General features: G+C 54.0%; 1 protein-coding gene across 1 annotated transcript in view; it reads left to right on the top strand.

Moving 5' to 3' along the window:
• Nucleotides 1-8,022: 8,022 nt before the first annotated feature.
• Nucleotides 8,023-12,837, top strand: part of ARHGEF17 (Rho guanine nucleotide exchange factor 17) — a 243,572-nt gene continuing 238,757 nt past the window's right edge. The window contains exon 1 of the mRNA XM_053308302.1: nucleotides 8,023-12,002. Within this exon, the coding sequence (XP_053164277.1) occupies nucleotides 8,025-12,002 (3,978 nt within the window). The 5' untranslated portion in view covers nucleotides 8,023-8,024. The remainder of the gene's footprint in view (nucleotides 12,003-12,837) is intronic.

Genomic DNA, 12,837 nt, shown 5'->3' with positions numbered 1-12,837 from the left:
GAGAAACTCAAGTATGTAGTACACCGCTCTGGGCTCCTTGGAGGAAGAGCGGAATATAAATGTAAAAATAATAATAAAATAATAATAATTTGGGAGAGAGAAAAGACAAGACTTCTTCACATAGCAATGCATCAGTTTGTGGGATTTGCTGTCACTCGAGGTGCAATAGCCACTGACTTAGATAACTGCAAGAGGTGATGGGGTGACTGCAAGAGCATCTGCACTGTATGCAGAAGATCCCAGCTTCAATCCCTGGCGGCGATGGCATTTCCAGGTAAGGCTCAGAAAAACTCCTGCCTGAAACCTCGGAGAGTCACTGTCAGTCAGTATACATAGGAACATAGGAAACTGCCATATACTGAGTCAGACCCTTGGTCTATTTAGCTCAGTATTGTTTTCACAGACTGGCAGCGGCTTCTCCAAGGTTGCAGGCAGGAATCTCTCTCAGCCCTATCTTGGAGATGCTGCCAGGGAGGGAACTTGGCACCTAGATGCTCTTCCCAGAGAGGCTCCATCCCCTGAGAGGGGGAGTATCTTCCAGGGCTCACACATCAAGTCTCCCATTCATATGCAACCAGGGTGGACCCTGCTTAACTAAGACAACAAGTCATGCTTGCTACCACAAGCTCAGTAGACAGATGTACTGACTTGATATATACGGCAATATATCTGTCTTCACTGAGGAGGATACTGATCATATATGGACTCTGGAACTGAGCTTCTCAGGCTTAGAGGCTGAAGAACTGGGCCAATTTGAGGTGAGGAGAGAGGATGTTCTGAATTGTCTTGAAAAACTAAAAATTAAAGATGGCATCAGCCCAAGAGTTCTGAAGGAACTCAAATGTGAAATTGCTGATCTCCTAGAAAAAATATATAACTTGTCCCTACAATCAGACTCTGTACCAGAGGACTGGAAAATAGCTAATGTAACCCCGATTTTCAAAAAGTGATCAAAGAAATTACAGGCTGGTTAGCTTAACTTCTGTGCCGGGAAAACTGATGGAAAAGATACTTATGGACACAATGGTTAAACGTATAGAAGGACAGGCCTTGCTGAAGGAGAACCAGCCTGGCTTCTGCAAGGGTAAGTCTTGCCTCACTAACCTTTTGGAGTTCTTTGAGAGTGTCAACAGGCATGTGGATAAAAGTGATCCAGTTGACATAGTACGCTTGGACTTCCAAAAGGGTTTTTGACAAAGTTCCCCACCAAGAGCTCTTGAGTAAACCTAATAGTCATGGGATAAGGGGACAGGTTAATGTGTGAATTGGCAGCTGGTTGAAGGACAGGAAAAAGAGGGTAGGAATAAATGGACAGTTTTCACAATGGAGGAAAATAAGAAGGGACTCCCAAGGATCTGTACTTGGACCAGTGCTCTTTAACTTGTTCATAAATGTTCTAGAAGTTGGGGTAACCAGTGAAGTGGCCAAATCTGCAGATGACACTAAACTATTAAGAGTAGTGAAATCCAAAACAGATTATGAGGAGGTCTAAAAGGATTTCTGCAAACTGGGTGAGGTGACAAAATTTATTTAATTTTTAAATTTCTGTACCGCCTTTCATTAAAATAATCTCAAGGCGGTTTACAAAACATTCAACAATATAAAACCATAAAAAACCTAGACAATATGAATTAAAATGGAATATAAAAATACAACTCTAATTAAAAAAATATGAACACTATTACAATAAGATACAAAGCAGCAGCAAACAAAACACTCATTAAAGGCCTGGGTAAAAAGCCAAGATTTTACTTGCTTTCTAAAAACTGTGATGGAGACTGGGGAGTGGAGGCCCGCCAGGAGAGCATTCCAAAGTCTGGGGGCAACGATTGAGAAGGTCTTGTCCCGTGTACACGGCAGACGAACCTCCCTCATTTTTGGCACATGGAGCAGGGCCCTCTCTGATGACCTCGTTGAGTGGGCAGCAACCCTTGGGAGCAGGTGGTCCCTCAGGTATCCCGTGCCCAAACCATTTAGGGCTTTAAAAGGTCAAAACCAGCACCTTGAATTGCACCCAGAAACAGATTGGCAGCCTGTGAGTGCAGCTCTTTCAAAATGAAGGTAATATGGTTCCAGCGAGCAGCTCCAGATAACATCCTAGCTGCTGTATTTTGCACTAGCTGCAGTTTCTGAATGTTCTGCACGGGCAGCCCTACGTAGAGCGTGTTACAGTAATCCAGCCGTGACGTGACTAAGGCATGGGAAACTATGGCCAGATCTGCCTTCTCAAGAAAGGGACGCAGCTGGCGCACTAGCCGAAGCCGTGCAAAGGCACCCCTGGCCACCGCTTCCACCTGAACTTCTAAAAGCAGAGCCAGGTCCAGCAAAACCCCCAAGCTGCGTACTTGCTCCTTCAAGGGGAGTGCAACCCCATCCAGAACCGGTAAAATCTCCTCATCCCGATTGGCTCTCCTACTGACCAACAGTACCTCCGTCTTATCCGGATTCAATTTCAGTTTGTTAGCCCACATCCAACCCATCACGGCCTCCAGCCCCCGATTCAGGGCATCCACTGCCTCCCTAGGATCAGGTGACAAGGAGAGATAGAGCTGAGTGTCATCCGCATATTGCTGACAACTCAGTCCAAGTCCCCGGATGACCTCTCCCAGCAGTTTCATGTAGATGTTAAACAGCATGGGGGACAAGACCGATCCCTGCAGGACCCCACAGGCCAATGGCCATGGAGCTGAGCAGTAGTCTCCCAGCACCCTCTTCCCCCAAGAAGGACCGAAACTGCTCAAAAGCAGTGCCTCCAATCCCTATATTTGAGTGGAGGTCCAGGATGATACCATGGTCGATGGTATCAAAAGCTGCTGAGAGGTCCAGCCGAATCAACAGGGACGCACTCCCCCTGTCTAGCTCCTGGTGTAGGTCATCTACTAGAGCAACCAAGGCAGTTTCAGTCACATATCCGGGACGGTAGCCAGATTGAAAAGGGTCTAGATTATGGCAAATGTGGCTCAAAGGAGCCCCTGGTGGCGCAGTGGTAAAAAACTGCCGCCCTGTAACCAGAAGGTTACAAGTTCGATCCTGACCAGGGGCTCAAGGTTGACTCAGCCTTCCATCCTTCCGAGGTCGGTAAAATGAGTACCCAGAATGTTGGGGGGCAATATGCTAAATCACTGTAAACCGCTTAGAGAGCTCCGGCTATAGAGCGGTATATAAATGTAAGTGCTATTGCTATTGCTAAGTGCTATAATGTAAGCAAGTGTAAAGTGAAGCATACTGGGGCAAAAAACCTCCCCCAATTTAACATATACACTAGCGGAGTCTGAGCTGTCAGTGACTGAGCAGGAGCGAGATCTTGGGGTCCTGGGGATAACTTGTTGAAAATATTGACTCAGTGTGCAACAACTGTGATAAAGGCAAATTCCATGCTAGGGGTCATTAGGAATGGGGGTGAAAATAAATATGCTAATATTATAATGCGATTATATAAATCTATGGTGGGGCCACATTTAGAGTACTGCGTACAGTTTTGGTCCTCAAGAAGGACATTGTAGAACTGGAAAAGCTGCAGAAAAGGTCAACCAAGATGATCCGGGCGGCTTGGCGCACCTCCCTAATGAGGCAAGGCTACAGCACCAAATGAGGCTTTTTAGGTTAGAAAAGAGGCTGCTGTGGGGAGACATGATTGAGGTGTATGAACTTATGCATGGAGTAGAGAGAATGGACAAAATTTTTTCTCTCCCTCCCACAACACTAGAACCAGTGGTCATCCCATAAAACTGAGGAAATTTAGGACGGACAAAAGGAAATACTTTTTCTACACAGCTCATAATTAATCTATGGAATTCTCTGCCATGGGATGTGGTGATGGCCACTAGCTTGGATGACTTTAAAAGGAGCTTGGACAAATTCATGGAGGACAGGTCTATCAATGGCTACTAGTCTGGTGGCTATAGGCCAACTCCAGCTAAAGAGGCAAGATGCTTCCAAATACCAGTTGCAGGGGAGCGACAGCAGGAGGGAGGGCACACCCTCACCTTTTGCCTGTGGGCTTCTCAGAGGCATCTGGTGGGCCACCGTATGAAACAGGATGCTGGACTGGATAGGCATTTGGCCCAATCCAGCAGGGCTGTTCTTATGTAGCAATGTCCTATGTTCCTATGGGATCGGACACATTAGTGGAAAATGAATTCATGTTGATTAGTCATGAAGGGGATACAGAACCTCGAGGTTCAGAAGCAGTCTACCTCTGAATAGCAGTCGGTGAAGGGAGTGATGGCAACGGAGGCCTACTACCTTCATGCCCTGGCAGTAGGCTTCTCACTGGCCACTGTGGGAAACCAAAATGCTGGACAACATGGGCCTTGAGTCTGATTCAGCAGGGCTCTTTTTACAAGTATAGTGGGTGTTACTCCTTGGTATGTATGGACAGGCCTGGAGTCACACAATCTCTTGCTGTCTAGTATTAGGTATCCCTGAACTCACTGGCTGACATGGCGAGGAAAATTACCCCAAGCAGTGGGCATTGCCTAACTTGTCCTTTTAATTTCAATGGGACTATTTTAAGTAATTTTCCTTGTCCTGTAGGCCACTGAAATAAGAGCCCTGTTCAGACATTATGTTGCATGTGTGCAGAGATGCTCTTACCCCTGGACTTCCGGGCCAAAGTCCAGGGCCTTCTTCACACCCCTGGGAGGCCTCCAAATCCTCCGTAATCTGTCCTGGGTGGCACTGCCCCACCACTGTGCTGGGTGACCACCGAGTGTGACCTCTGTTGTAGAGAATGGCGGCGGGGGGGGGGGGGAGAAATATATGGGTGGGAATACTGTGTGTTTCATGGTGTGTGTGGGTGGGGGTGGGCGTCCAAAGACCTTTAGGTCCAGGCTCCAAATTTACTTAGGTGCACCTCCATATGTGTGTGCATGTGCTTGTGTGAAAGTCTGTGCATGTGCTTGTTTTAAAAATGAACCTGGGTACAGATCCTCTCAAACGCAGAGTACTGGTAGGAAGGCTCTTACCACGTGTGAATGGCTGTACATGTGTCCAGGTGTCTGTATGCAAGTACATGTTTTAGTGTGAATGACTGCACATTGGTTCATTTTAACAATGGGTCTGGGTACAGGCCTCCTCAGATGCAGGGTACAGTCAGGAAGTGTAGTGCTGTACATGAATTAAAGCTTAACTTGCGCAGAGCATCTGTGCGCTAGTACTTGATTGCTCCCCTCACCCCCTGCCACAGCCCCCCTCTCCTCAGAGATCTCTCCACCCTCACTCCTGCTCCTCCATCCCTTTACTCCACCCCCCTCACCCTTCTTGGTCACGCTGCAGCGTTGCTGGCGCCAACTGGCCAAGTTGCAGCACCCCATCTCCAGAGACCTCCCCACCCTCACCCAAGCCCCGCTCCTGCTCCTCCCCACAGGAGCAGCAAGAGCAGCAGTTGACTGGGCCCTTCCTCGCTGTTGCCACCACCATGGCCGCTTGTTCCCCTTAGGCCGCTGACAGGCCCGGGCCCATTCCTGGCCTGCCTCCCTCCCTCCACCAATGGCCTCGGTAGCCCCAAACAGCAGCAGTGTTTGACTGGGCCCTTCCTTGCTGCCAATAGGCACCGCCATGGCTGCTCGTTCCCCTCAGACCACTGACAGGCTTGGGCCCATCCCTTGCCCTTCCTCCTTTCTCTCTTCTCCTCCCTTCTTTTTCTCTCCCCCCACCCTTCCTGAGTTAACAGGTCTTGTTCATCTTGTTTCCTCATCAATTCACACAATGGCAGCCTCTTTCTCCTGAAGGGGCTCTTTCCTCCCTCATGACCCCTCTCATTCCAGACCCCTGCCATCTATCTATCTATCTATCTATCTATCTATCTATCTATCTATCTATCTATCCTCTGCAATCAAGAATATCTTCTGACCAGTAACAATAGCATTCCAACTTTTCTTAAGCATTACAGGTTCTTCCTCCCTATCTGCATATGGAATCACTACTGCCACAGGCTCCTCCTCCCTATCTGCATACGGAATCCCCACTGCCCCATCACCATGGTGCTACTGATCTCACAGGCCCCTCCTACCTATCTGCATACCGAATCTCCACTGCCCAATCACCACGGTGCTTCTGCTTGTGAACTCTCGCGAGAGCTGCCACACATAGGATTAGCCACGGTATGCCTTAGAGAATTATAGAGAGAGAGTTTGAACGTCATGGCCAATCTTGGTTTATTTTAACCTAAATGGGAAGTGGGGACTTGTGTAGGGATGGGAGGGGGAAACAAAAGTTCATTCATTCATTCAATTTCAAAAATGGCTCAGAGAAACAACAAACAAATAAGATGGAACCCTGTCCCCAAAGGGCTCACAATCTAAAAAGAAACATAAGACAGACACCAGCAACAGTCACTGGAGGTACTGTGCCAGGGCTGGATGGCCCCCAAGGGAGGAGAGCGGGTCTTATCGCAGTAAGCATGAATTGTCCCCTTTGCTAAGCAGGGTCCATGTGTGAGCAGTGTAAGCTATTCCCCTTAGGGGATGGGGCCACTCTGGGAAGAGCACCTGCCTGCTTGCATGCAGAAGGTTCCACATTCTCTCCCTGACAGCAGCATCTCCAAGATAGGGCTAGGAGAGACTCCTGGCTGCAACAATGGAGAAGCTGCTGCCAGTCAGGGTAGACCATCCTGAGCAGGGGCGTAGCTAGGGGAGAAGGGGCCGTGTTCACCTCTCTCTCGGGCAGCCCTTTGGAATGAGGGAGATAATGAAGAAATAGGGGTGCTGCTGGGGGGCCCCTCAGGAGCCCGGGTTCTTTGAACCCATTCACTCGATTATAGTGACACCCCTGATTCTGAGCTACATGGACCAGTAGTCTGACTGGGTAGAAGATGGATGTCTTCCCACGATCCTATATGGTTCAGGGACCTTGTGCAGAGCTTGACTCTAACAGAGGTTCCCCATGAAGTACCATTGCATGTGCATGGAACAGAATGTGTGGAAGGCGGTTTAAAGTGTGCAAAGGATTGGGCTCTTCTTGGGCCTGCTCCTGGGTGTTACATCACAAGAACTAAGGCGCCAAATCACTCCCCTTCCTAAGGGGGGGTTATATGCATCCTGCCTTTATTTTCTCCTCTTCCTCCTGGTTTTTTGTGTTGTTTTTTTAAAAATTACACAAGAAATGTTCCCAGCGCCTTTTCCTTGCAACAGACCATCCCCCTCTTTTAGAAAGAAACCACGCCTCTCGAAGGGGAAAGTTTATGTGAATTTAAGGAAGGGGGGGAAGGAGGGATCCGAGCAAAAATAAGCACAACAAACAAACGGAGAATGCGATGAAGACAGCCAGGATGCCCTTTGGAACACCAGCGGAGATTTCTGGGATCTTTTTTAAAAAGCTAACACACACACACACACACACACACCCCACCACCACCACCACCATGACCGGTTGGGGGTTTATTTGCAGCCTGGCGAGGGAGGCCTGCCCCCCTCCCCGAAGAATTCCAGAACCGGTCGGTTCCTTGCATTGAGATGTGGGGGGCCGCCGGGTCCTTGCCTTTGCGCCAGATGGGTCGGCGGCTGCTGCCCGCGCCGCGCGTTGGGGCCTGAACGCTGCCTGGCCGCTTTTGCCGGCCTGCGCCTGCCTGCCTTTCCCCCTTTGCCTGCTTCTGTTCTGCTGCTGTTGGGGAGGAGAAAGAAGGATCCGGATTCGGGGTCTCTGGAAACGGGGTCGGGACCGCAGCCCGCCAGGACGCACACGCGCGGCGCACACAAAAGGATCCCGCGGCGGCCGGAGGGAAGCCAAGCAGCGACTTTTGCATCGCGCCAGCAGCCACTCCGTCCGGGCCCAGCAGCTCCCCCCGCCCCCACCTCCTGAACTTACTGTGGGAACTTGAGCGCAAGTTTAGCGGCCACTCTCCCCCCACCCCCACCCCCCGCCGCCTGCCGAGCCTTTCTTTGCACGGCAGAAAGGAAACGCGGATGGCTGCAGGCGGCGTGCCCGGGACCGTTTAGAGGAGGGAAAGGGAGCGCGGGGCGGGAGGGAGGTGGGGGGGACACGAATCGGTGGGTGGGTTTTGGAAGAAGCTGGGTGTATAAACAATGGCGGAGGGGGAGGCTGCTGAGGGGAGAAGTCCCCTCTACAGGAGCGTCTCCTTCAAGCGCCTGGAGAGGTGGATCGGGCCGAGGGGGCAGGAGGGAGGAGGAGGCCCCCGGGGGGAGCCGTGCCAGGCTCAGCCTCCCAGCGCCAGGGCGCAGCAGCAACAGCAGCAGCCACAGCCGCCGGAGCCCATCGGGCGGCGGTCGCCCGGCCGAGCCGCTTCCTTCAGCGTCTCCCGCAACGTCGCCAAGATCGCCGCCGCCGCCCCCACCACCATTCCCGGGCCCGATCCGCCGCGCCGAGCCCTACGGAGCCTCTCGCCCTCGGTGCGCCAACTTTCCCAGCGCTTCTGCGCGCCCCGCGGGACCGACGACGAGCCGGGAGAGGCGGCCCGCGGAAGAGCCACCTGTGGGGGCGGCGGCGGCGAGGGCAAGAAGGCGGCCCCCCGAGCCTCCCCTGCCGCCGATGAGCCCGGGCCGGAGCAGCCGCCGCCGCCGCCGCCGCCGCGGGGCAAAGGGCTGAGCGAGCCGCCCCACAAAGCCGGCGAGGCGGCGCTCGACTGGCCCAGCGTGACCGAGATGCGGAAACTTTTCGGCGAGAGTTTTCGACGGCGGCAGCAGGAGCAGCAGCAGCCGCCGCCGCCGGGCTCGAGAGGCGAGTTCCACGAAGAAGGCTTCCGTGGGCCCTGCAGCCTCGCCAGCAAAGCCAGGGAGCTGGGATCCGGGCCCGGCCCCTCTCCACACCTGCCAGGCATGGACGGCGGTGGCGGCGGCGCCTCAATCTTCCTCCCGCTGCCGCCGGATGGGGCAGCACAAAGCCCGAGGGCGGAGGACAGGCCCGTCCACGCGGAGCGCAAAGAGACCCCGCCGCCTCCTCCGCCCCGCAGCTGCATCCCCTTCCCGGGGCTTCGAGGGCACCGTCTGCCCGGGGGCGCTCCCAGAGCAGAGGCAGAGAAGCCGCTGCCGCCGCCGCCGCCACTGTGGGATAGTTTACATTCCTGGCATAGTTCCTCCAAGCCACAGGCTGCCCCCAGCTCTCCCGCTCCCTCCTTCCCTCCGGCCACCTGGCGAGGGGAGCTCTTCTCCAGCAGTGAGGAGGAGCTGCTGCCCAGGGGGGCAAAGGTGCCCTGCCGGGGCAGCCAGCATCCCTGGTCCTCCTCCTCCTCCTCCAGCACTGGCGGCAACAGCTGGCACCAGTCTCCCCAGAGGTCTTCAGGGAGCGAAGAAGAAGAAGAGGAGAGCCACCTGGCGACCCCCAGGAGACGCTCCTTGCGGAAGCAGAAGAAGAAGGAGCCGGGAGTCCCGGAGCCGGGCTTGGGCGGGGATGGGCTGGCGGGGATGGAGTGGTACCTGAAAGCCCAGGAGGACCTTTCCCAGAACTTCTCCCTGCCTGGGGATGAAAGGACTAGGAGGCCCTCTCTGGAGGCCAAGGCGTGGGCTGCCGATGGCACTGCTGCCTACATGCCCAGTGAAAGCAAAGCCCAGGGCAGCACAGAGGGCCACAGAGCGTTTGCTAGGGGGCATTCCGAAGGCAGCGCCTCCTTGCCTGGCAGCCATGGTCCCCTTTCCTCAGCCTCTCCCCTCCCCCTGGTCTCCAGAGTTTCCAAAGTGAACATACCGCCTTTCGTGCACAGCCCCTGCGGTTCCAGGAACAGCAGCAGGTATTCCAGCACTGAGACGCTGAAGGAAGAAGACCAGTTTGGGGCCTCCTTGGCTGGCCAGGGGAGGAGCTTCCAGGGGGGGCTGGGGGCCTTCCACTCACCCAGTTTCACCCAGAGCGACAGCCTTGCCAGGTTGCAGCCGCAGGTCCGGGCCCGTCCCAAGCTGCCCTCGGGGATCGTCAAAACAAAGCAAGACCTCCCACTGGATGAGAACCTGCCCCACTGCGACCTGGAAGGAGCAGTGGAGAAGTCCAAGTACCGGAAGTCCATGTCTAACCCGGACATTGCCACAGAGACCCTGACCCTCCTCAGCTTCCTGAAGTCGGACCTCTCGGAGCTGAGGGCGAGGAAGAAAGGCGCCGCCGTGGCTGATCAAGAGGAGGCGGCTTTTGGCGGCGGTGGCGGCAGGTTTGAAAGTTGCCACCACAGCACAGCCAGGCTCCACATGGTGGGCAGGACCCAAAGCGAGGTCCAGCCATCGAACCACTGGGCTCAGGGCAACCGGCCGACCCTGAAAGACCTCACAGCAACTCTGAGGCGGGCCAAGTCTTTCACCTATTCAGATAAGCCAGCACCCCGGAGGCTCTTCTACCAGAGCGCCATGAAGCAGAGCTCTTCGGAGCTTCTCCTCGCCACCTACAGCGACCATGACAGTGCGGGTTCTGACAGCGAAACTGGCCTTGGTAGGGAGGACGACGGCCTTCCAGTGGTCATCCAAGACCAATACATTCAGGAAGCCAGGCAAGTCTTTGAGAAGATCAGTCAGATGGGCTCCCAACACGATGATAACTTTGCTTTGGACCAAAAGGACAGCGGAAGCATGAAAGGTGGAGGAGAGGTGGAAGAGCCCCCCAAGGAGGATGCCTCAGAAGACGGACCTGGAGAGTGCTTGAGGAAAGCAGAGTCTGAAGGAAGCCTTTCCGGTGGGAGATCCATAGAAGAACTCTCGGGCCCCGAGTCTAGCATGATGGATGAAGGCATTGTAACCGAGCCAGAGATGAGTCCTGCCTACAGCTATCTCAACCCATCTGTTGCAGCGTGGAAGGCGGCAAACCAAAGAGAAAGTGAGGCCAACCAGGCGGAGGTCCAAGAGAGGCTTTTCCCAGGCCATCCCGCCAAACTGAGCAATGAGAAGGCAGCTGTTGAGGAAGAGGCCCTTCCCAACACCAAGACGGTGCCCCAAGGGTTGCTAGAGGCACCTTCAACCCCGGGTGCCCTTCGCCGCCGGAGGAAGTTTCCATCGGTTGGAAACAATGGCTCTGAGTCCAACAACGGAAGCAACGGGGAATCCAGTGGGGAGACCTACAGATCCTTGAGTGACCCCATGCCCCACAGAAAGTGCTCGATCGCTGAGGACTCTAAGAACTTCTCAGTCGATAGCAACCTCCTGGGGTCACTGAATTCCAAGTCTGGCATCCCGGAGGCTTCCGCCGTGGCCCTGTCCGAGTGCACCGGAAGTGCCGCCAGCGACTTGTCTGTCTGCAGCGAAGGGGTCAAGGATTACAGCACCGTGATCCAGAACATTGTCAGCCAGCCCGGGGCCATGGACAAAGTGATCGACGACAAGGGGAATGGGAAGACCATCAAGAAGAAGTCCTTCAGCGACCCCAGCCGCCGTGGCGAGCTGGCCAGCGCGGGTTTTGACGGCCCCGGAGAACCCATCAGCGAGATGGACCAGAGCATCCCTCCGTCCAGCAGCGAGCCCATCCTCTCGGAGCAAAGAGTGCAGGTGGAGGAGAGGGAGCAGGAAGCGGGGGAGCGGTTCTCTCAGTCGGAGCATGTCCTGCCGACCCCGCCAGAGGACGACACGGCCGAGGTGGCTGGGAGCTATGGCTTCGATCCCAAGCTGGCAGAAGTCCTGTCCCCCAGGATAGTCCGGCGGAGCTCCAAAAAACGCAGCATCCGGGTGAACTGCCAGGAGAGCAGACAAGAAGAGCCCACTTCAGCCGCCGCCGCCCCGGCTGCTTTAGGCAGAGCAAGGCCACCCTCCAAGCACGTGCGCCACACCAGTGAGCCTCTCCCACCGTTCTCCCCCGATGCCAAGCTGTCTGCTGGGCTGCATCGCAACCTTCACGCGGCCATGCCAGAGCCCTCCCGCCCACCCTTGAAGCCCTACCCCGTTCTCCAAGCTCCGTCTCTGGAGGATGTCACCAAGCACTACATGCTGTCCCTCAATGTGGGGGAAGCGTCCCCCACCAGCACTGTGGATATGCCCAGGTCTTCGCCCATCACTCCGACCTCGACAGAACCCAGGCTGCCCAGGTGTCCGAAGCATCACGACGAGACGAGCGTTGGCAGTGCCAGAAGCAAGCCACTAGTGGTAAGTTCCCTGTCGTTTGCTTTTAAGAGGCTTCAGTCAAGTTATCTCGGAAGAGGCTGGCTTGTGTTCCGAGGTGGTTTTATGTTGGTGTTTGGAGGCAGAATTGGGTGTTTCACAGAGTTGTGGAATCTGGATTTGCTCCGCCAGCTTGAGTGAAGGGGCTCCAAATTCACACCGGTTCCAGTGTGAATCAGCTCTGATGTCATGTTTTCATGCTTGAAAGTGGTCCTGTGAATGTGTGCAGGTGGAAATGTGCCATGGAACGGGTTGTCCTAACAGTCCAGGGATGGATCCATCCATCCCTGTGAATACTGTGCGGAGATAATGAATTCAGAACGTAGGCTCATGAAGGTAAAATATTATGGGGAAGTTTTATACGCTGATATGGTGCAGCTAGTATCTGGAGTTTGCCTCCCTAGTCCTTAAACCTGTTCAGGCATTATGCTATAGATGTATGTTGTACAGAAGCACATACAAACGTGTACACATTTTTTGTTCATTTAAAAAGTGAACCTGGGTACATGCGCCTTCAATTGCAGTGTACAGCTGGGAAGTGATACCTTTGCATGTTCATAGATCATAATGTACTAGTTATTGTACCTGCACAGAGGTTGGTAAATTTGTCTCATGTTTGTGCTCATGATTGTATGAGCATTGAGCATAATCGTGTGCCCAGGCAGACCAGAGCTGCAAGCATCAGTAGCTGGCACACATTGATGTAATCACCACGCTTTCTGGAGTGAAAACCCCTCCCAGTGCTTGTGAATGTGTAGCTTTTTCCTTAGTGGAGTATCACGGAAGCAGGTTTTGTTCACATGAATGCGACTTGCCATTG

This window comes from Hemicordylus capensis, chromosome 3 (assembly GCF_027244095.1).
Source record: "Hemicordylus capensis ecotype Gifberg chromosome 3, rHemCap1.1.pri, whole genome shotgun sequence".
NCBI lineage: Eukaryota > Metazoa > Chordata > Lepidosauria > Squamata > Cordylidae > Hemicordylus > Hemicordylus capensis.
Note: the sequence above shows the minus strand (reverse complement) of the source record. Positions and strands in the feature narration are given on the sequence as shown.